The sequence below is a fragment of the Physeter macrocephalus genome, chromosome 5 (genome assembly GCF_002837175.3).
Source record: "Physeter macrocephalus isolate SW-GA chromosome 5, ASM283717v5, whole genome shotgun sequence".
Classification (NCBI taxonomy): domain Eukaryota; kingdom Metazoa; phylum Chordata; class Mammalia; order Artiodactyla; family Physeteridae; genus Physeter; species Physeter macrocephalus.
Window position 1 is genome coordinate 52,331,238 of NC_041218.1, and position 24,260 is coordinate 52,355,497.

General features: G+C 43.0%; 1 protein-coding gene across 5 annotated transcripts in view; it reads left to right on the forward strand.

Moving 5' to 3' along the window:
• Positions 1-24,260, forward strand: part of OSBPL3 (oxysterol binding protein like 3) — a 206,945-nt gene that overhangs the window by 173,265 nt on the left and 9,420 nt on the right. For all 5 annotated transcript variants that reach the window (XM_024128509.3, XM_055084952.1, XM_024128501.3 and 2 more), the window contains 4 exons: positions 13,751-13,814; positions 16,768-16,846; positions 18,270-18,414; positions 21,262-21,406. In XM_024128509.3, the coding sequence (XP_023984277.1) occupies positions 13,751-13,814; positions 16,768-16,846; positions 18,270-18,414; positions 21,262-21,406 (433 nt within the window). The remainder of the gene's footprint in view (positions 1-13,750; positions 13,815-16,767; positions 16,847-18,269; positions 18,415-21,261; positions 21,407-24,260) is intronic.

Sequence of the window (24,260 nt, forward strand, 5' to 3'; positions counted from 1 at the left end):
TGCATTAATTTTGTATCCTGCAACTTTACCAAATTCATTGATTAGCTCTAGTAGTTTTCTGGTGGCATCTTTAGGATTCTCTATGTATAATATATCATGTCATCTGCAAACAGTGACAATTTTACTTCTTCTTTTCCAATATGTATTCCTTTTATTTCTTTTTCTTCTCTGATTGCTGTGGCTAGGACTTCCAAAACTATGTTGAATAATAGTGGTGAGAGTGGACATCCTTGTCTTGTTCCTGATCTTAGAGGAAATGCTTTCAGTTTTTCACCATTGAGAATGATGTTTGCTGTGGGTTTGTCGTATATGGCCTTTATTATGTTGAGGTAGTTTCCCTCTATGCCCACTTTCTGCAGAGTTTTTATCATAAATGGGTGTTAAATTTTGTCAAAAGCTTTTTCTGCATCTATTGAGATGATCATATGGTTTTTCTTCTTCAATTTGTTAATATGGTGTATCACATTGATTTGTGTATATTGTAGAATCCTTGCATCCCTGGGATAAATCCCCCTTGATCATAGTGTATGATCCTTTTGATGTGTTGTTGGATTCCGCTTGCTAGTATTTTGCTGAGGATTTTTACATCTATATTCATCAGTGATATTGGTCTGTAATTTTCTTTTTTTGTAGTATGTTTGTCTGTTTTTGGTATCAGGGTGATGGTGGCCTCATAGAATGAGTTTGGGAGTGTTCCTTCCTATGCAAATATTTGGAAGAGTTTGAGAAGGATGGGTGTTAGCTCTTCTCTGAATGTTTGATAGAATTCACCTGTGAAGGCCTCTGGTCCTGGACTTTTGTTTGTTGGAAGATTTTTAATCACAGGTTCAATTTCATTACTTGTAATTGGTCTGTTCATATTTTCTGTTTCTTCCTGGTTCAATCTTGGAAGCTTATACCTTTCTAAGAATTTGTCCGTTTCCTCCAGGTTGTCCATTTTATTGGCATAGAGTTGCTTGTAGTCGTCTCTTAGGATGCTTTGTATTTCTGTGGTGTCTGTTGTAACTTCTCCTTTTTCATTTCTAATTTTATTGATTTGAGTCCTCTCCCTCTTTTTCTTGATGAGTTTGACTAATGGTTATCAATTTTTCCTGAGGTAGGCTTGTATAGCTCTAAACTTCCCTCTTAGAACTGCTTTTGCTGAATCCATTAGGTTTTGGATCGTCGTGTTTTCATTGTCATTTTTCTGTAGGTATTTTTGATTTCCTCTTTGATTTCTTCAGTGATCTCTTGGTTATTTAGTAATGTATTGTTTAGCCTCCATGTGTTTGTGTTTTTTACGTTTTTTCCCCTGTAATTGATTTTTAATCTTATAGTGTTGTCAGGAAATGAAGCTTGATATGATTTCAGTTTTCTTAAATTTACTGAGGCTTGATGTGTGACCCAATATGTGATCTATCCTGGAGAATGTTCCATGCACACTTGAGAAGAAAGTGTAATCTGCTGTTTTTGGATGGAATGTCCTACAAATATCAATTAAATCTATCTGGTCTGTTGTGTCATTTAAAGCTTGTATTTCCTTATTAATTTTCTGTTTGGTTGATCTGTCGATTGGTGTTAAGTGAGGTGTTAAAGTCCTCCACTATTATTGTGTTACTGTCAATTTCCTCTTTTATAGCAGTTAGGAGTTGCCTTATGTATTGAGGTGCTCCTATGTTGGGTGCCTACATATTTATAATTTTTATATCTTCTTCTTGGATTGATCCCTTGATCATTATATAGTGTCCTTCCTTGTCTCTTGTAACATTCTTTATTTTAAAGTCTATTTTGTCTGACATGAGTACTGCTACTCCAGCTTTCTTTTGATTTCCATTTGCATAGCATATCTTTTTCTATCCCCTCACTTTCAGTCTGAATGTGTCCCTGGGTCTGAAGTGGGTCTCTTGTAGGCAGCATGTATATGGGTCTTTTTTTTGTATCCATTCAGCAAGCCTGTGTCTTTTGGTTGGAGCATTTAATCCATTCAAATTTAAGGTAGTTATTGATATGTATGTTACTATGACCATTTTCTTAATTGTTTTTGGTTTGTTTTTGTAGGTCCTTTTCTTCTCTTGTGTTTCGCACTTAGAGAAGTTCCTTTAGCATTTGTTGTAGAGCTGGTTTGGTGGTGCTGAATTCTCTTAGCTTTTTTTTTTTTTTTCTGTGGTATGCGGGCCTTCCCCTGCTGTGGCCTCTCCCGTTGCAGAGGACAGGCTCCGGACGCGCAGGCCCAGCGGCCATGGCTCACGGGCCCAGCCGCTCCGCGGCACGTGGGATCCTCCCAGACCGGGGCACGAACCCGGTCCCCCTGCATCGGCAGGCGGACGCGCAACCACTGCGCCACCAGGGAAGCCCCCTCTTAGCTTTTGATTGTGTGTAAAGCTTTTGATTTCTCCATCAAATCTGAGTGAAGTCCTTGCCAGGTAGAGTAATCTTGGTTGTAGGTTCTTCCCTTTCATCACTTTAAGTATATCATGCCACTCCCTTCTGGCTTGTATAGTTTCTGCTGAGAAATCAGATGTTAACCTTATGGGAGTTCCCTTGTATGTTATTTGTCATTTTTCCCTTGCTGCTTTCAATAATTTTTCTTTGCCTTTAATTTTTGCCAGTTTGATTACCATGTGTCTCAGCGTGTTTCTCCTTGGATTTATCCTGTATGGGTCTCTTTGCCCTTCCTGGACTTGGGTGGCTATTTCCTTTCCCATGTTAGGGAAGTTTTTGACTATAATCTCTTCAAATATTTTCTCTGGTCCTTTCTCTCTCTCTTCTCCTCTGGGACCCCTATAATGCAAATGTTGTTGCATTTAATGTTGTCCCAGAGGTCTCTTAGGCTGTCTTCATTTCTTTTCATTCTTTTTTCTCTATTCTGTTCTGCAGCAGTGAATTCCACCATTCTGTCTTCTAGGTCACTTATTCGTTCTTCTGCCTCAGTTATTCTGCTATTGATTCCTTCTAGTGTATTTTTCATTTCACTTATTGTATTGTTCATCTCTGTTTGTTTGTTCTTTAATTCTTCTAGGTCTTTGTTAAACATTTCTTGCATCTTCTCCATCTGGCCTCCATTCTTTTTCCGAGGTCCTGGATCAGCTTCACTATCATTATTCTGAATTCTTTTTCTGGGAGGTTACCTATCTCCACTTCATTTAGTTGTTTGTCTGGGGTTTTATGTTGTTCCTTCATCTGGTACGTAGCCCTCTGCCTTTTCATCTTGTCTATCTTTCTGTGAATGTGGTTTTTTTTTTCCACAGGCTGCAGGATTATATTTCTTCTTGCTTCTGCTGTCTGACCTCTGATCGATGAGGCTATCTAAGAGGCTTGTGCAAGTTTCCTCATGGGAGGGACTGGTAGTGGGTAGAGCTGACTGTTGCTCTGGTGGGCAGAGCTTAGTAAACCTTTAATCAGCTTGACTGCTGATGGGTGGGGCTGGGTTCCCTCCCTGTTCGTTGTTTGGCCTGAGGTGACAGGCTGCAGGATTATATTTCTTCTTGCTTCTGCTGTCTGCCCTCTGATCGATGAGGCTATCTAAGAGGCTTGTGCAAGTTTCCTCATGGGAGGGACTGGTAGTGGGTAGAGCTGACTGTTGCTCTGGTGGGCAGAGCTTAGTAAACCTTTAATCAGCTTGACTGCTGATGGGTGGGGCTGGGTTCCCTCCCTGTTCGTTGTTTGGCCTGAGGTGACCCAATACTGGAGCCTACCTGACCTGTTTGGTGAGGCTAATGGCGGACTCTGGGAGGGCTCATGCCAAGGAGTACTTCCCAGAACTTCTGTTGCCAGTGTTCTTGTCCTCACGGTGGGACAGAGCCACCCCCTGCCTCTGCAGGAGACCCTCCAACACTAGCAGGTAGGTCTGCTTCAGTCTCCTGTGGGGTCACTGCTCCTTCCCCTGGGTCCCGATGTGCACACTACTTTTTGTGTGCCCTGCAAGAGTGGAGTCTCTGTTTCCCCCAGTCCTGTCGAAGTCCTGCAATCAAATCCCGCTAGCCTTCAAATTCTGATTCTCTAGGAATTCCTCCTCCCGTTGCCCGATCCCCAGGTTGGGAAGCCTGACGTGGGGCTCAGAACCTTCACTCCAGTGGGTGGACTTCTGTGGTATAAGTGTGTGGAGAGGGACTTTTAAAGCACGGAGCATTTGCCCAACTGCAACTTAGAGATTTGAAGTGTGCACTGTAGCTTGCTGAATCATCCTTTTAGAGCAGGAGCACCCCCATCAGAAGGGGCAGCACCACATAAACACATTATTCTTGATTTTGATTTAAGAGGAATCATTCATTCGTGTATTTATTCATTCCATCCATAAATATTTCTCGAGACTATACCACCTGCCTGTCACTGTTCCAGGTGCTGGGATACTGCAGTAGGTGGGAACTGGGGGCAGACAAAAACGCCTGTCCCTCATCCAGTGGATGGACATACCTTATGCTCACGCAGCCTGAGTTCCCTGAGGAAGTTCCACAAGACCCTTTCCACCTGAGTTAACAGAGAATAATATTCAAGAACAGTATCTCTGGAGTCAGCCAGCCTAGATTCAAATCTCAGCTCTCCCTCTCACTAGCACTTAGAGCGCTTATACTTGAAGTATAAAGTGTTATATGAAGGTTTGTTGTCATTATTGATGTATGACAGCATGGTTTGCCATAGTGGAATGTTGGGGACATCGAAAACCTCTGTCAGTAAGGAATTGTTTAGCTAAAATAGAGTGCATCCTGCCTGAAAATAAAGACCATTTCTCTCCCATCTGGTTAAGGCAGCACCTGAATGTGTCTACCCTCTGTATATCCCTAAATGTCAGCCTGGGAACATGAAACATCATTGGTACGTTTCTCCCCTCTCAATTCTTAGAAAACTGAGGAAAAAGAGATGGGTTGCTAAAACATTATTTTCCTTCTGTTATCTTGCTGCCTTCTTTATCAGTGGACTGGTATTATGGGAGTAGGAAGGGGAAGGTGGTGTGGCTGAGAGACTTATGAAGATGGTGGTTGTCTTAACTGTGAATTATGAGCAGCGTTCTCTGAAACTCAAAGGAAGATGACTATACAATAATCCCAAAGCACATTTTCAATCGCTTTCCAGTTGGCAGCTAAAATGGGAAATTAAACACTGATATTGGGGCGGTAGGGGGTTAAATCAGTAGTTAAAGGGTAAGATAATCTGATTCAAATTCAACTGGGTTATTTAAATACTAAATCTAAAATGCACTGTGAATAAATGAAAATATAATTTGGTCACCATGGTATTACATGCACTCATGTGAAAAAAACAAAGGCCAAAAATAGCTCCAAACTACAGCAGACAATCAGGACAGGATGAATAGGTAGAAGAAAAGAGTAGTAACGTGAGCTTGTATAAAGCTGAGCTTCAATCCCACAAGCCCTTGATGGGGCAGGGCTGATTCAGGATCTGCACGTGGTTCCACTGTGGTGGCAGGGAGAGAGAAAGCAGAGCTCCTGGGCGTATGTGCACAGAGACAGAAAGAGCATTACATATCTTAGTCTTTAGTTCCATGAAATGGATCCCAAGGAAATAAGCAAGAAAGAGACCTGGTCGTTGTTAGTAGCATAGGGCGTGCTGGATGTAATATGGACCTGCTTTAAAATCCTAACCCCGCCACTTTGTGTGTGGCCTTGTATGAGCTACTTAAACTTTCTGAAACTCAGTTGTTTCTTTATCTGTAAAATAAGAATGATCATGCTTAGCTCATAGGTTGCAGGAAGGCTAAGTGAAATAACACACTGATATATAAAGGACATTCAGTACCTGGTTATTGCTCTTATATTTAGAGGCAACTTTTAAAATGCTTTTTAATACACAGTGTTAAGAACACTTAGAGGAGTGTTGAAATAAGATGTGCTATATCTACTCTACTGATGCCAGTGGTTTGAAGGTGGCATAATGTCACTGGTGAGTCTCTGACACAAAGCCAGCCATGAGGCACCCAGGAATCCTCACAGCTGGCTTCACCATGGGAATACCACCAGTCCTGATCATGAGGGAGCCACTTCATCTGTCTTGAATTTAGCCTTATGGGCTAGATAGTTGATTCTTTAAATATACCTGAGAATGGCTGAGCCTCTCAGGGACAGAATCACACTAGCTAAGGTTATAAGAGACATATGTAAACCAGAATGCTACTATATGCCTTTAGCATGAAAAATAGACCTGCCATGGGGACCAGATGGCTTTGGTCAGCCTGACCAGTGATGCTTTCCCCATAGACTACTTAGGAAGACAGAATTGTAGTCATCAGGTAAGTGTACAGTGAGAAGGAGAGGTGGCTATTTAATTCAATGTGGCAGGCTGTCCACTGCCGCAGAAGTGAAAAGGGTTTTGACCAGGGCCCTCCTTTCCTCGCCAGCAGGAGAAGCATCAATTCAGCCTCCCTCACTCCCTCTCTCGCCCTTGCTGGTTAGGCTGACCTGGCAACCCGTTGTGCATGAAGGCTTTCTAATTTAACACATCTAAAGAGAGTGCCAGAGCATTTATTCTGTTTCATGCTGGTACCTGCCAGTCTGGCTCCTCCTGCTTCTGACCCAGGAGATGTTCTCTTATGGAGACAGCATGACTCTACCCTTGTCCATTAGGTGTAGGTGATGGACTTCCGCTTTCAGTGTTTGGGGCTTCTTTGCTTTCTTGTAGCTCTCTACAATAAGTAGAGCTTGCTGAATGACTAATATAATAAACTGAACTGGACCCCGAATTAAGATTTTGGGGTGGAATTTTATTCTAAGGAGGACATTGATGGAAATCATATCTCCAAGTGAAAGGACCTGGAAAGAAACAAAGATAACTCAGCTTTTCTACTGAGTTTTCTAGACGGCAGAGTCAGGTGATTTGGAAAGTGATGTCTATCCCTTTACTCCAAGCCCTGAGGTTTTGTGGCTTGTGGTTTTGGTGGGTATGGGGATGTTTGGAGTTGTCGGTGATTAAGGAAGTTGAAGTAAGTACTACTGCGTAGAGTTCAGCTGTGTGGAAGCTTGCCCCCTTTACCTTGTATCTCATGTAGAAGACCCAGAAATGCAGGAGAAAAATGACTCATGCAGTCAGAAATGAGAGAAAGCATTTGCTCTTCAAGTTTTCCTCCTAACAGTTAACTAGTATTTGCTTGCAGGGTGCTTTATGCTTTTCACACTTGTGCAGGACCTTATTTGATCTTCACAATACCTCTGTGTGGCAAGTGGGGTGAGTATCAGTTACAGGTGAGGAAACCGACGCCTAGGCCCATCAGCACCTTCCAGTGTCCCTCAGCTGCACCCTCTGTTTCTATTCCAGCATCCTCTCTCCCTCACCTTTTTTTGGTGTCTCTTGTGTGGGTTTAGTGCTCAGAGCTGCCGGAGTCATCAGCTGCCGATGTGAAAACAGCCTTTTGTGCACTGTTCAGACTATGGGGTTTTGCCTCTCATTGTCACGTAAACCTTTCATCCTCCAAACTCACGTAGGACTTTGTTCTCAACTCCCATTGTGGGCTGGGCAGTGGCCTTTGTGAACAAGGAATATTCAGGAATCAATCATAAACATTCCCGTCATATGTGCTAACCTCTGACTGTTCCACCTTCTCAGGGGAGGAGTTTCCTTTTTTTCCAAGGGAATCCAGAAGGAAAGGACTTCCTTTCCCTTGTCAGGGACCGAGGATCCTGCCGGCAGTTTCTTCTTCCTTGGTTCTCCGGCAGTCCTTCATCAGAGACTGGACGGGTCAGAAAACTCATTTCAGTTTGCTTTGCTTCTTTGTTTTGTACCTTTGGGAACAAAAGTACAAAAGTTGGTGTCTATAAAGGATAAGCAGTTAAGCTATTGTCTAAAAGTGGCTTTTCCTAATTACCTGGAACTTCAGTTGTCAGGTCACTGTTCAAGCCATTTTCACCATTTACCCACCCAGCCACTACTGTTGAGTTTCTGACAGAAAAGCTGAGCAGAGTTATTGAGTTACCAAAATGTAAGAGATTCAATTGAAGTCTTTTCTTTTGCTCCATGGGTTCAGCCCTTCTTCCATTTCTGTTACTCATCAGAACTCTGAACAAACATTTTTGGCTGGATTTAAAAATACCATACTTATCACCACCACCACCACCACCACCACCACCACCACCCCCCTGCCGTGCACACCCACATCACCCATCTGAATAGTTCTTTTATCTACTAGTAGGCAGGGTTATTTACTTCTGATTGAAGTGGCAGCTTGTTTAAAGACATTATCAGGGGAAATTCAAGCTGTTCAAATAAAATAAGCAATAAATCAACTGTAAGGTGACTAAACCAGTGCTTCTGCATTTCTAGGTCAAGTCATTACTTAATGTAGTTTTTGGTTTTTGTATTTTTTTTAAAGAAACCATGTATTTATCAAATAAGTGCTTAACTCTGAACTTAGGGGAAGAGAAAATAATTGGCAACTGTATTTTCCCCCAAATCAGGCCAGTATCCTTGGCATCCTCCTTAATAGCTTTCTCTTATAATCCATGTCCTATTCATCAGCAAATCCTAGGGTCTTCCTTCCAAAACCACCCATGTTCACTGCCACCCCACTGGTGCTGGCCACCAAGCCCAAGCCTTCGGCATCAATGACTGGGCTTGTTGCGATAGACTCAACAACTGGTCTCTTGTTTCCATAGCCAATTCTGCACTCAGCAGCCAGAGTGATTGCTCTAACGATTTCCCCAGTCACTTGGAATCAAATCCCAAGTCCTGGCTATGGCCCACAAAGCCCTGCAAGATGCCACCCCCAGATATCATGCCTCCTCCCACTTTGACTCATTCAGCTTTAGCCATGCTGGCCTTCTTGCTTCTCCTAAAGCATATCGGGCATTTGTCAGCCCTGGGTAGTGGCTGTGTCCTCTGACCTGGACATACTTCCCGCAGCTATCTGTGTGGTTAACTGCCTTATTTCTCTTAGCCGCAGAGGTTTCCATCATAGAGTCCTGCCCCTACCACCCTGTCTGATATGATACTTCCACTTACCATCCCCCATCCTCCATCCGCATGCTTGCTTTATTCTCCTTTACTACTGACACATTATGTGCTTATTTGTTTAATAGTCTGTCTCACCCATTTCTGCACTAAAATGTAAACTCCAGGAGGGTAAAGATTTTTGTTTCTTTTGTTTCTCATTGTATCCACAGTGACTAAGACAGTGCCTGACACATCACAGGCAATCAGCAAATGTTTGATGAATGCCTTGGTCCCCTCCATGGGTGATTTTTGACCTGCCACTTGTTCTCTTTTCCACAAGCAGCGCTTCATGGTTGGAGACGCGTCCAGAACTAGGAGGACTCTATAGTTATGTCTCTGGACAGCTGCAGAATTGATGTATTTAAGGGTTTATTTTTCTAAATCTGAAGAAGAAAAACCTACAAAATACACACATAGTGAAATGCACTCTTGACCCATATTCTCCTCTCCTTACCACCCACCTCATATAAAGTGCATTCTCAAAGCATAAATCACAAATGATTAGGTCAGGGTGAAGAAAGACCTCAAGTATACAAATAAATTACAAGAATTCTTAACTACCATGGGAACTCATTGACTTTGGGATTGTAGAAAAAAAGATTCATATAAATATTTGCACAGGGGGCTTCCCTGGTGGCGCAGTGGTTGAGAGTCCGCCTGCCGATGCGGGGGACGCGGGTTCCTGCCCCGGTCCGGGAGGATCCCACATGCCGTGGAGCGGCTGGGCCTGTGAGCCATGGCTGCTGAGCCTGCGTGTCCGGAGCCTGTGCTCTGGAACGGGAGAGGCCCGCGTACTGCAAAAAACAAAACAAAACAAAACAAAACAAAAAAATATATATTTGCACAATAAAAACCATGTAAACTAATTTCCTAAATGTTTAAGAATCCTTACCAGTCAGAAATTGCTCTTATTTGATTGGAATGGAGAGGAAGTGATGGAGAGAGATACTAAAAAACTAGTCTAAAGTGGCTTTAGCTAGCAGGCTAACAGTGTCTACTGCGGGGCTGAATCAGTTCAGACTCAAAATCTAGTGCCTTTCTATGCCTGGGTTACAATGTAATGAGAAGAGAAACTCAACCAAATCCCATACTAGCAAACACAGGTTCGATTGTGCACATTATTCTCTATTCCAGTAGATTTTAGAGAGATTACCATCAACAAAGATTAAATGATTAACTGTGAATTACCCCTTTCCATGGGTATTAAAATTAATCAAAGACTTAACAGAATCCTCTCCAGTTGGCTGTCATCCACTGCCGCCTCTGATGCTAGGATTCAAAGAAAACAGATGTTAGAATGATAGCATTTTTTTTTTTTTTTTTTTTTTTTTTTTTGCGGTACGCGGGCCTCTCACTGCCGCGGCCTCTCCCGTTGCGGAGCACAGGCTCCGGACACGCAGGCTCAGCGGCCATGGCTCACGGGCCCAGCCGCTCCGCGGCATGTGGGATCCTTCCGGAACAGGGCACGAACCCGTGTCCCCTGCATCGGCAGGTGGACTCTCAACCACTGTGCCACCAGGGAAGCCCAGAATGATAGCAGTTTGAAGCCAGAGGGATTCTCAAACCTCATTTTACAAAGAAAGAAATGAGAGAGAGGTTGGAAAGGTCAGACTCAGAAGATTCCTTCTCCAAGTATCCATGAGATGGGACCTTAATGGTGTGCCGAGGCTCTGGGGAGGGACCAGAGCCCAACTTTGAGAGCAGCCATTGAGGAGCAGCTGAGGCATCGCAGGAAACAGCATTGGATTTGAAGTCAGAGGACCTGGGTTTAAAACACTACCCTCATCACTGATTAACTGTGTAACACTGGGCAGGCTCTTCACTGGAAAAAACCCGTTTCCTAATTTATAAAATAAGGGTAGTGAAGGCACAAGGTGACCGTGAGAGCTAAGTGGAAATACCACTCATGACAAAAAGTTAAAATTTAATCTCTGTTTACTCCATACCAGCATAGGATCCTGGCACTTTCCATGTGTTATCTTTTTGGGTTTGCAAAGTCAGTGGTACTAGCCCTATTTTGCAGATGAGGTAATTGGGGCCCAGAGGGTTTGCAAACACACTCAAGGTCATACAGCCAGTAGATGATATTGCACAGTTAGGTTCTAGGTCTGTGGGACTCCACAAGCTCTCCCTCACTCTCTGACACTCATGCAGCACATGGCAGAGGCTTCAGAAATGTTTCATGAATAAATAACCTGTTGTAAGGAAATATATCAAAGGAAAATAAGGCATCAATTTAATTTCCCTGGAAAGCTTTGTAAACTTCTGAAAAGCCATGTGCACCAAATAAATCACTCCCAAAGGCCTTTTTTTTTTTTTTTTTTTTCCGGTAAGCGGGCCTCTCACTGTTGTGGCCTCTCCCGTTGCGGAGCACAGGCTTCGGACGCGCAGGCTCAGGGGCCATGGCTCACGGGGCCAGCCGCACCGCGGCATGTGGGATCCTCCCGGACCGGGGCACGAACCCATGTCCCCTGCATCGGCAGGAGGACTCTCAACCACTGCGCCACCAGGGAAGCCCCCAAAGGCCTTTTTAAGCCAGAAAGAAATAAGCCAAATCACTGATATTTCAATGTTGAGATTAATGCATTCGGAAAACATCCCTTGGACCCCATCTAAAGGCACTTTGCTGAGCATTGATTCATTAATCTGAGACAATCATTTTAAAAGGTCAAATTAGCATTTTATGGGACATATGTATACTTTATGATATGATAGGCTTTCTTTTATAATTCATATGGACAGTATGTTCTTGTATTATGGGATTTTAAATTATTACAGAAGAGTTTATAGTTTTTTATATATTGTATTTTGCTTTGATGTTTATATTTAGCCAGACTTATAAAATGCCAAATTCTTGATAAAGGCTGTGATCTTTACATTTTTTACTACATAATTTCTGTGAGAATGAATATGATCTACTTTATAATAATCTAGTTTAAAATATGCCTACATTATGGGACAGGGGAACATTCCATAGCTTCCCTCCCCTCCACTGGGGGGTGGATAGGGCAGGTGGAGTGAAGAAGTGAGGGGTTGGTATTGTCTTGCCCTAGTTTAGTTTTATATGATCCTGAGGTTTAAAAGTTAACTCCACTGTTTTTGTTGAGAGCTAGTGGGAAAAGAAGGGAAAACGGGTGTAGCGGTTTGTGATATAAAGTATCTTCAGGGGGTTGGATTGAAAAAGAAGACGATGAAGGAAAGCAGAGAGTTGCATTTTAGGAGTGAGGTTCCTAAGTCAGTGTTTGAGCTGAAAAGCCCATAGGCACAGGGAGGGGGCTCACATTCTCAAGAGGCCTCTGAGAATTAAGACCATCAAGGGACAGTAAATGTGCACCTCCCACCTCACATTGGATCTGGGATTTACGTTCATCAAGACCTGAAAGATGCCTGCCCTGTTGAGATCTTTGTGCCTACTTTTCTCCGAGCCAAGCTGGTACCATTGCACTGCCATCAGTTGAACATGTGTGTGGCGTGACTCACGATTATCCTGTCCCTGCCGTTCTCCACCTGGAGGAGGGCCACAGAAGTGGTTCTTAAACTGTGTTCCGTGTTCACTGCAGTCCAGGGTCCAGAGCAAGGCAAGTGCTTGTGGTCTGGTCATCCCCACTTCCTGCCACACCTGTTCACCTCAAGCCAGGCTCTGAGTATATTGAGTTCTTGATAAGATATGTATGAAAACAGGGTGTGGCTGGCTTAAGGATTTTTTTTTTTTGAAACTTTTTTGAAAACCATCTGTAAACCAAAAATGCTGGGTTTTACCTCTACTTCTTCCCTATCGGTGTGTTTGGGAAACGTTACTGTTACTTAGTCTTTCTAGTTTCAGTCTCCTCATATATAATATGATGGCTTTGGCCCAAAGGCCCTAAATGTAAGATACCTTTGCTAAGAACCAGCTAAGTCAGAGAAATTTCTGTAAACACCGCTAGCAGCATTACTCTGGTTTTATTAATTCCGGATTATGATAGCAGCACATATACTGCTCTCGTGCCTTGCATGTTACTGAGATAATGAGGAAATTAACTGAGGAGTCATTTTCCCTTTAGCTTCTTCATTGGTGAATAAAACAGAAGTAATGACCTCGGTGATAAAAGGCAGGGAAATGGGCTACAGTCTCTTGTTACACGGGACTCTCTTTTCTGGAATGTAATTGCATATTTACTGAAGATATTTTTATGAACAAAGAATGAACAAAAATGAACAAAAATTTTTTCTTAGCAGTTGACTAACATTTCTTCCATAATTGTTTAGCTCTTTTTTTAAAAAAAAAATTCTCTTTTTTAAAAAACTGTCTTGGATTCGTCTTCTCGTCAGTGATTTAAAAAGTGGCTGGACTATGTGATGCAGTTTTCAAAAGAGTAAAATCTGCTGAGCCAGAGAGCATTTGTGTGTTGCTTAGGAATATTTACGTAACATTTAAAAGGTTCTACTATTTGACGTCTTAATTAAAACATTTGTGGGTACTTTCAAAATAGCATTGATTTCGCCCTGGTAGCTAATGTCAGATTAGATGATTTATAAGTGGGCAGCGCTTGCATCTCTGCTTTTGTTTTCATGTCTTTCAAAACACATCTCTACCCTCATCACTCACCACTTGGCTGCTTTTTACCCAGCCTCCTGGAGGCTTCCACTCACAGGCTTTTTCCTGACAAATTTGAGCAAGACAGAGCTGACTATGTCAGGAGCACCCTCTTGAGGACAGACTTATTGAAGGGAAACTAAACAAGTTTCCATTCAGTTAGACGCTGCAATTGTATTACATCTCAGTGCAAGGGAGAAAGAATGGATTTCAGACACAAAAATTAATTTTTTGTTTTTTCTCCTTTGTTTCCGTCAGGTCAGCCACCATCCACCTATTTCTGCATGTCACGCTGAGTCTGGAAATTTTGTTTTCTGGCAAGGTAATGTGCTAATACATTTGACTTCTATCGTTTTGTGTAATGGTATAATTTATTTTATTCAGGAACTACTGTAAATGCTTGTTAAGATCAAAAGTGGGCCCTGGACTTGGGCCTTATTGGAAGAAACTGTACCACTTGATGTTCTTGCCTCTCACCTCTGAACAATAACTGCCATTTGTCGACTTCATAATTCAGGATTCTGGAGGATAATTTAGTAGTTCTCTTCTTTAAAAATCCTCAGTCTTTGTCTGGGCCACCACCATTGTTTATTGCTATAATTTTTCCTTTATCGCATTCCACGGCCATTTGAAATGCCTCATGTATTTCAAGACATTAAATATTTACAGTTATTTATCAGATTCTAGACAGCAGAGGGTTCTTTTGCTTTTGAAAGCTTTAAATTTTATTTCTGAAATTTTATGTTGCTGACTTTTTTTCAGTTTTGGGTTGTTCCTGTATTCAGTTTATTATATTTTGAAGTTGGGAAGGGATGGCTTGCTCTGAAGAATAAATAAGGCTGCAAATATTTCCTAAATGGATTAATTAATTTTGTTAAATTATTTATTCCAAAGTCAGAAGGTGCTATAGAAAGAAAATTTGAGCATCCCAGGTTTTTGAACAATGAGCACATGTCAGTTTTTTAAAAGATTTTTCTCTGCTAACTGGTTAACAGCTGATTTGCCCCACTGCCTTTTTTTAATGCATCTATAAAATTTAAAAGATAAGAAAGAGTATTTTGTGAAAAAATTTCCTTCCCCCATTCCAGTTCGTAGCCATCCAGTTTCTCTCTCTGGACGCAGTATTACCAGTTTAGGTTACAGGTACCATGGTTTCCTTTCTGAGTCTTTGCTACTAAAGTTTAAACTTGAAGCTTGACTGGAGACTTCTCTTTCACCGAAACCCTCTGGAAATAATTCCCATAAGATCTCTAACCTCCTAATTGCTGTGTCATTGACCTTGCTAGCACTTTATTATTATTTTTTTAAGTTAGGTATTAGGTAATGGGAGGGGTCTTCTTCAGGTACTTCCTGTGTGCTCCTTACATCAATCAGAGTTTTCTCCTCCACTCCCTTTGCTTCTTCTTCATCAGCTTCTTCCTGGGCAATCCCATGTCTCCATAAGCCCACGACTGCCAAATCTTGCTTTTTTTAATCCTCTTTGACATTTTTCTGCCTTTTAATTAGGTTGTTTAGATCACTTACATTTATTGTGATTATCAACATAGTTGGATTTAAATCTGGCCTCTTGTTATTTGTTTTCTGTTTGTTGCATCTGTTCTTTGTTCCCCTTTTCTTCTTTTTTTACGTTCTTTTGGATTAATTATTTTCTATGATTCCATTGTATATCCTTTGTTGCCTTATTAGCTGTACTTCTTTGTTCCATTTTTTAGTTGTTACTTTAGGATTCATATCATATATCTTTAACATATCACAGTCTCTTTTCAAGTGATATTATGCTACTTAACATATAGCAAAAGAAGCTTACCAAAGTGTACTTCTATTTCCCCTTCCCCAACCTTTGCTATTGTGGACAAACATTTTACTTACATATGTTATAAACCCTGTCATACATTGTTACTAATTTGCTTTAAACAACCAATTATCTTTCTGGGGGTAACAGCTTATTGAGAGATAATTTATATGCTATACAACTCACCTAATTAAAAGGTACAAGTCAGTGGTTTTTCATATATTCACAGAGCTGTACAATCATCACTACAATCAATTTTAGAACATTTTCATCACTCCAAAAAAAAAAACCTCTTTTCCCACCTTTTAATGGCTCCCCCCGCCGCCCCCTGCCGCCTTCCAGTTTCTGTCAAGCTCTTCCATCCTTAGGCAACCACTGATCTTCTTTCTGTCCCTATAGATTTGCCTAGTCCAGACATGTCATATAAATAGAATCATGTAATATGTGCCCAGGAGCTTCCTGGTCCCAGCCCACCTCTCTCCTGGACCACAGCCACGACCCCCTACTGTCCTCCCTGCATTCACCTTTGCTCCCCTATGGTCTGTGTATTGTCACCCAGCAGCCGGAGGGATCGTCTGCCTCTGCCCTTCTTTTTCTATTCCCTGTCTCCCTGATGGCACTACCATTCATGCAGGTTGGAAGAATCTGTGATGATCCACAAATTCTCCCCGTCTTTCACAATCTGCATCTAATTTGTCACCCAGTTCTATCTCTGCTTCTTCGATGATCCCAGGATCATTCCCTTCTATTCCATACCTACCACCACTGTCCTGGTTCACTTCATCCTCATTTATCCCTTGAGCATACAGGTCACCTGCTTCTCATCTCTCCTGCTCCTGTTCCATTCTCCATACTGCTGCCAATTATCTTGGCAAAGTCTGTATCTAATCACATCATCTCTCTGTCTAAACAAAACCTTATTTCCCCCAGTGCGCCCAAATCAGACTTCTTAGCCAAGCTTGTAGAGCCCGCTGTTTTTTGCACTCAAGCTGTTTTTCTACTCTTCTCTCTAAACAGTCTGAGACCCAGAGGACAGAACCACACCCTGTTCTCTCGTGTCTTCTCATGTCTTCTGCCTTAAACTGCTTTTTCTCTGCCTGGTGAACTGTTTATTCTTCAAGCCCAGTTTAAGCGGCCCCTTTAGACAAGCCTCTCCTGATGCCTTCCCCAAGCATGTTGGGCTTTCCTTCTCTGGTTCCATTTCACCTTACAACATACCCAGTTATGGCCTGTGCCTCTCTGGGGGGGCCTTACTTGTTTTCACTTCTTTCCCACTGTGAGTTCTTCCAAGGGAGGGACTTTATAATTTTAGTTTCTCTGATTCTGTTCCGGGTACTCAGTTGCTACTTATATTGAATAATTATGAATTTTATTATGAAGAGATTGTCCTATATTGTGATTGATCATTTATCCAGCCTAAGAACGCTTTGATCTACCTAGCTCTCCTGCTAAAAATGTAATATTTGGTATTATTTCATTTCAGACATGAGATGGAAGAACAAATTCTGGGGCAAATCCATGGAAATTGTTCCCATTGGCACAACCCATGTGACTCTGCCAGCGTAAGTTCTCCTTCTATGGTTAGGAACTTTATAGAATTTATGGCCAAGGTTTAGGAACAGGTTGCCCATTGTCCCCCGTGGTGCTGAGTGTGTTTTTTTTCTGTTAACGTGTTTGACAGTAGCTTCAAATGTTCTTCATTTTGACAGTCTCACATTTTTGTTCTCTCAGTGCTTCCTGGACACCAAAGTTCCCGAATAGGGGCTTTAAAAAATACATTTCTACTTTCTAACACAATTAAGAATGATAATATTTCTTTAGCACTGTTGTCCTGCCTCACTGTCAAAAAAATTTTTAAGGAAAGCTATGGCCTTGATCTTCAGGGATTATTGATACTTATTAATAAAGCAAAATGGTAATCATTATGGCCTCTGGAACTGGGCTACTGGGACTCATGTGCTCACACCACTACTTACTAGTTGCAAATCCTTGGGCAGGTTACTTAACCTTTCTGATCACCAGTTCCCTCATCTGTGAAACAGGGATAATAAACCATCTACTTCATAAGACTGTTGCAAAGGTTAAGCAGATATGGAAAGCACTTAAAATAGTAATTGGCACATATTATGTGTCATTTAAGTGTTTGGTCTTGTTACCATTATCCTCATAATTATTATTTAACTCCATAAGTCATATCTGAATACCTTCTCATTGTAAAAGATTTAAGATATATGTATCTTAAGATTAATATGTAAAATATATATGTGTGTGTGTATGTATACAGACACACCTCAGAGATATTGCGGGTTTGGTTCTAGACCACTGCAATAAAGCAAATATTACAATATAGTGAGCCACATGAATTTTTTGGTTTCCCATTGCTTATGAAAGTTATGTTTTATATACTTCATAGACATGAAGGGAGCAAATGCTGTTGGAAAAATGCTGCCAATAGACTTGCTCTACACAGCGTTGCCACAGACCTTCAACTTGTAAAAAAAACGCAATAAAGTGAGATCTGCCTGTATACATATGTGCCTAAATATACACACCTACACGTGGATATACATAAGTATCTATGTGCATGTGTGTGCCTGTATGTACACATTCGTGTGTGTGCACATATATGTATGTGTGTAGAGAGCACATTGTGGAAAACCCCTCTACCCTCCCCTGCCACTCTCCTTTCATAGTTTGGTGACTTTCTACACGTCTCCTCTGGCAAAGGACAGAGTGGGTTGTTCCAGGAGACCCCCAGCTTCTAGTGGAGCCTCTGGCAGCCTCCAGGGTCTGACCTTCACCCACCTCCCAGCCTCCTGAGAGGGTGAAAGCTCTTAGACCGCCCAGCACGGCTTAATCAGTGTTGGTTCCATTAATGAAGGAATGAGTAATTCATTACAGGACTCGTTTTTTAAATAGCAGTGCTTGTTTGCATTTGCTGCTGGCTGCTGTGGTAGTTGTTACTTTCACTTTTTCTCCCTTTAGTTTTGGAGATCATTTTGAGTGGAACAAAGTGACCTCTTGCATCCATAACATCTTAAGTGGGCAGAGGTGGATCGAGCACTATGGAGAGATTGTTATCAAGAACCTGAATGATGATTCCTGCCACTGCAAAGTGAACTTTATAAAGGTAACCTGGGTGGCCTGTGAGCTCTGGCCCTGGACAGGCCTCGGCAGAGCTGGGCCTCAGGGCGCAGGGTGTCTTGGGAAATTTTTCACCTTCACTTTTGTGCCAGTAGACAAGCAATGCCAGGTGCTCCCTGGTCCCAGCCCTACGTCTCTCACCTGGACCAGGGCCATGGCCCCTCCTGGCCTCCTTCCTTGCACCTTTACTCCCCTATGATCTGTCTTCAGTGTGGCAGCCAGAGGGACCCTGTTGAAACATGTCATCATGTTACAGTACGGATGAGCCTTGAACACATTATGCTAAGTGAAATAAGCCAGACACAAAAGGACAGATATTATTCCATTTATATAAGGTACTTGGAGCAGCCAAATCCATAAAGACAAAGTAGAATGGTGGTTGCCAAGGGCTGGGGACTGGAGAGAATGGGGAGTCATTACTTAATGGGTACAGAGTTTCAGTTTGGAAAGATGCAAAGTTCTATAGATATATAAGGCAATGGTTACATAACATTGTGAATGTACTTAAAGCCACTCCATTATACACTTAGAAATGGTTAAAACAGTAAATATTATGTTATATATGTTTTACCACAATTTTTTAAAATGAATGCAAGTCACGCCATATTTGACCAAAATCCTCTGACAACTTCCATCTTTCTCAGAGCAAAAGCCTGCATCCTTCCAGTGGCCCACAAGACCCTACAGAGTCTGCACTCCTCACCCCCACCACCCCTCACCCCCACCCTCGTTCCTCTCCAACCTCAACTCCTGCCACCTCTCGTTCCCTTTCTTGCTCACCGTCCTCGAGCTGCCCTGTTTTCTCTCTCCATTTCCTTCTGCTTGGGCCCCTCTCCCCAGATCCTTCCATCCACCTTGTTAATCACCCTCTATCGTACCCCATTTTCTTCCAAGTGTTCATTACCATCTGCAGTTAGCTTGCTCGCTGTTGCTTTACTTGCTTATTTTCTGTTCCCCACACCCTCCTTGCCATGCCTGACTCCAGAAAAGCAGAAGCCTGGTCTGTCTTGCCCGCTGCTGTGGCCAATGCCTGGCAGTGGTGCCCGGCACACAGCAGAGGCTCATGAACATTAACAGATTCTCCTGGGGCAGAGAGCCTGGAATAGTCTGCTTACCTTTCCAACTTTCCAAATTCCTTGATTTGAGCCCTCTCCCCAGCTTCTCTTCCTCCTGAAATTCCCTCTTGTCCTTAAAAATCTCATGTATACAAAATGGCCTTAAAAGTGCTACCCTCCTCAAGGAATATTTGCATTTAATTAAGATCAAAATCATAAGCCAAGAGATTAGGTTCTAACTGTGGACTTTCACACGGTACCTCTCTGCACCACCTGAGCAGGTGGGGGACATTATGGAGAGGTGGATGGGGGTCTTTATTATATCCTATAAGTCAAACTGGATAGACATGAAGCTGGTAGTGATTTGGCATAAAATACAAATGACCCTGCCGTGAAAGCTTCATCTAAAGCTCTCTACAAAAAGAAGCAAAGGCAACCTGGAGCAGGGACATATATAACTGGGAGATAGATAGATAGATAGATAGATAGATAGATAGATAGATAGATATCCAGGTGAGAGCCGCCTTGTTCTCAGAATTTTCCCCAAGGAAGTGTGCTCCACTCCATTTCTACCAGCCACTTGGTACTCGTCCACTGAGGACCAGGGAACAAATTTTCATAGCGATGAGAGATGAACAGAATTAGAACACTAGACGTGCCTCTGGTGTTGAAAGAGAATCTGAAAGCAGAGGCAGCCGTTGCCTGTGGAACATGACTGCGTTCCTCTGTGGCTTCCCATCATTGGACTTGTTGGCAAATATCTCTAAAGAGGAAATCTGACTCCTGCTTTAGAATAAACTGAAGAGCCTGAACAGTGTTTGTTTCCCTGTCCCCCATCTTTACATGACTAGAGAACTCACTGTTACCTTTCTGATTCAGCTCTGGGATACTGCTGTAGTCTGCCCTTCCTCCCATTTTTACCACAGACTTGGTTGGAATGGGGAAGCCAGTCTACCAGATATGGCCTGGAAGTGTCACTCAACTTTATTGGTTTCCAAATGTGGATTCTGTTTTGGCTGAAAATAGTAGTAGAATTTTTTGATTTATGGAGTAATGCCTTCTGGTCTTTTGCAGAGATTTTTAGGGCAGCCAGGTAATTGGGAGAATTTAAAAAATCAACACTAGGGAGTTAGAGCTCCCTCTGCTGACTGCAATGGGGTACTGTATATGGAAAACGCACAAGGCTGAGCCAAGATGAGCTGGTCTCAGACCAGGACCAATTCATAGTGGGGACACGGGTTGTATAAGGTTCCTGTAAGTTAGGTGAACAGATCTGGTTTGCGGGGGGAAACTAATCGGAGGAACTGAAAATTGATTGGTTTACAAACTTGGTTAAAAAAATTCGTTGGTTTACAAAGGATTGTCTAGTTCCTTCAGAGAAAAAATTGCATGAGTTACATTTCTTTTAAACTGCAGTAGTCAGAGCCACAGTGACAGCCAGGAAATAGCTGTTCCGGAGGGGGTGCTAAGGGCCAGCCCCTGCTTGGTAGATGTGTGAGAACTGAGCCTTTCCTTTCTACCATGCATGTAGTGAAAGTCGAAAAAAATTGTGTCTTACACAAATGTTGGTGGTTGAGTTACAAACTGTAAAGAAAGTGCTAGCTTTTTACTTTTCATTAAATAATTAAAAGTATGATTAAAAAAAAACAGAACCAGCAAACCATATGTAGCATAGAATCATTCTTATGGTACTTTTTCTCTCCTCTTTTGTTTTCTCTTAATATCTGTAATAAATTGACCCCAAAACACTAAACAGATGACTCTCTTTTGACTCCTAGGCAAAATACTGGAGCACTAATGCCCATGAGATTGAAGGTACAGTATTTGACAAGAGTGGAAAAGCAGTGCATCGGCTATTTGGGAAATGGCATGAGAGCATCTACTGCGGTGGCTCCTCCTCATCCACTTGTATCTGGAGAGCGAGTTAGTATCTGGTTAATCAGCCCCAAGCAAAAGGAGGCGGGATGTGGCCAGAGGAACCGCAGGTGGATGGGCGTTAGTGTTCATTCGGTGTATCTAGCCTCTACCTGCTTTGAACTATGTTGGAGCTACTGGCCCATCTTTCATTCACCTAGTTATATCTCAGACTCATCCTCAAGCTTAACAATACCTCTGCTGGGTTGATAGGTCCCGGGTTCTTAATCCCAGAACAAAGCCATTGCTAATCCGTGGTCACTCTGTCTTCCAGTCAACACACATCATTCCTTCGCCTATACTGGGCACTATGAAAGAATATCAGTGAGGTACAAGAAGTCATTCTAGAGTAAAGATAAAGGGAAAATTCTTACTGGAAAAGTAGAATGACTTCCAAGAGTTAGGGGTCCCCTAGACTCTCCCAATACCATAAGCCACTCCAGTCTCTCCTATAAGTGCTTGAAGCAGCTGAGGGGAAAAGGGAGAAGGAAGTCAAACCTTCATAATGGCTTAAAGCATTAGGATATGTGTTATGCACTTAACAACAAATGGCAGGGGGTGGCCCCGGGGTTGTTACACAGGCAGGTTACCTGTGTCAAGAACACAGGTCATTGAGGGCCCATCTGCCACTTCCAATATGGCAGTGATGTTTCTTCCCATGGATGCAAAATGGTTGCCTCGATTCAATATCATATCCCCCTGTGACAGCTCACTAAGCAGGGGAGAAGGGAGGACAGAAGAGCTTTCTTCAGTTGTAACTGTCTTTTCTCAGGAATGAAATATTTCCTAGGATCCTGCAGCAAATGTGGCTTCATATCTCATCAACCTGAAGTGGGTCCAAACCCATTCCTTAACCAATCCTGGGCGACTGGGTTGTCAGGAGAGATTCAGATGAGTTTAGATTCATCCCCTAGGGAGTGTACAGTGACACCCAAACAGATGAGTTTGCCATTAGCAAGTAAGAAAGGGAGATGACTGTAGAGGGGGCAAGCAACAATGTCTTTCAACGGGTAACAGCCACATCTTCCACTGTCGCAGAGGTTGTCACGAAGCTAGAATGACTTGGCACCATGGCTGCCTTCCTAGCTTCAGAGGTTCAGAGGCACGCATGGCACTTTATGAATGAGCCACTTGCTCTCCTTTGCTTAAAGAATGTATCACAGATGAGAGCTACCATCGGCTCTGGGTGTTAAAGTAGTACCTTGACAACAGTCTGTAAGCTGTTATTCTTGTTGCTGTTATTGTTGTTGCTTGTTGTTGTTGTTATTCATTGACTTTATGTCTCTGCCTTGGCTATGAGCATCCCTGGCCTGTCTGCCAGAAAAGCCACTGTCTCCACTCTGGTGATTGGGAGACTGGGATGGATTTTTGAAGGCATAGTAGGAAGTTTGCTATTATTTTTATGCTTAGGATCCACAGAGAATTAGACAAAGTGGACTTCTGAATCTTCAGAAAATGGGTCTTCAGGAAAGTTCGTGCAAAGCATTTGTATGTGTGGACAGCTAGAGCTAAGGCTACGAGTGGATTGGATTAGTCTACATTTGATTTATCCAGTACGTAAATTTGGGTATTTTTAGCTTGACTTTTAGCTGGATTCATCCCCTAGGGAGTGTACGGTGATGCTAAGTGCTTGAAGCAGCTGGGGCGAAAAGGGGGAAGGAAGTCAAACCTTCATAATGGCTTAAAGCATTAGGATATGTGCTATGCACTTAACAATTAAATTAAAGTTAACAATTAATTAAAGTTAGGGCAATACGCCTGCATTAATCTGCTTGGGCTGCTGTAACAAACACCACAGACTGGGTGGATTAAACAGCGGAAATTCATTCGCTCACAGTTCTGGAGGCTGGGTGCTGGCAAATCGAATTCTGGTGGGAGTCTTCTTCGTGGCTTGGCTGCCAGATCAGGGCCCTCCCTTCTTTTTTTTTTTTTTTGTGGTACGCGGGCTTCTCACTGCCGCGGCCGCTCCCGCCGCGGAGCACAGGCTCCGGACGCGCAGGCTCAGCGGCCATGGCTCACGGGCCCAGCCGCTCCGCGGCATGTGGGATCTTCCCGGACCGGGGCACGAACCCGCATCCCCTGCATCGGCAGGCGGACTCTCAACCACTGCGCCACCAGGGAAGCCCCAGGGTCCACCCTTCTGACCCCATTTAACCTTCGTTACTCCAGAGGCCTCATCTCCAAAGACAGCACTCTGGGGGAGGGGCTTTAACATATGAATTTTGAGAGAACATAAACATCCAGTCCATAACATTCCGCCCCTGGCCTCCCCAAATCATGTCCTTCTTACGTGCAAAATGTGTGTGTATTCCACCCCAGCAGCCCCAGAACTCTTGACTCATTCCTGCATCAACTCTAAAGTCCAAAGTCTCATCCAAATATCATCTAAATCAGGTACGGGTGAGATTTGAGGTATGATTCATCCTCTCCAGCTGTGAGCCTGTGAAACCAAAATGTGCTTCCAAAACACAGTGGTGGGATGGGCATAGGATAGACATTCCCATTCCAAAGGGAGAAAGAGGAAAGAAGAAAGGGATGACAGGTCCTAAGTGAGTCCAAGACCTAGCACGGCAGGTGCTGTTGATCTAAAAACTGGAGATCTGGGCTTCCCTGGTGGCGCAGTGGTTGAGAATCCGCCTGCCAATGCAGGGGACACGGGTTCGTGCCCCGGTCCGGGAAGATCCCACATGCCGCGCAGCGGCTGGGCCCGTGAGCCGTGGCCGCTGAAGGGAGAAAGAGGAAAGAAGAAAGGGATGACAGGTCCTAAGTGAGTCCAAGACCTAGCACGGCAGATGCTGTTGATCTAAAAACTGGAGATCTGGGCTTCCCTGGTGGCGCAGTGGTTGAGAGTCCGCCTGCCGAT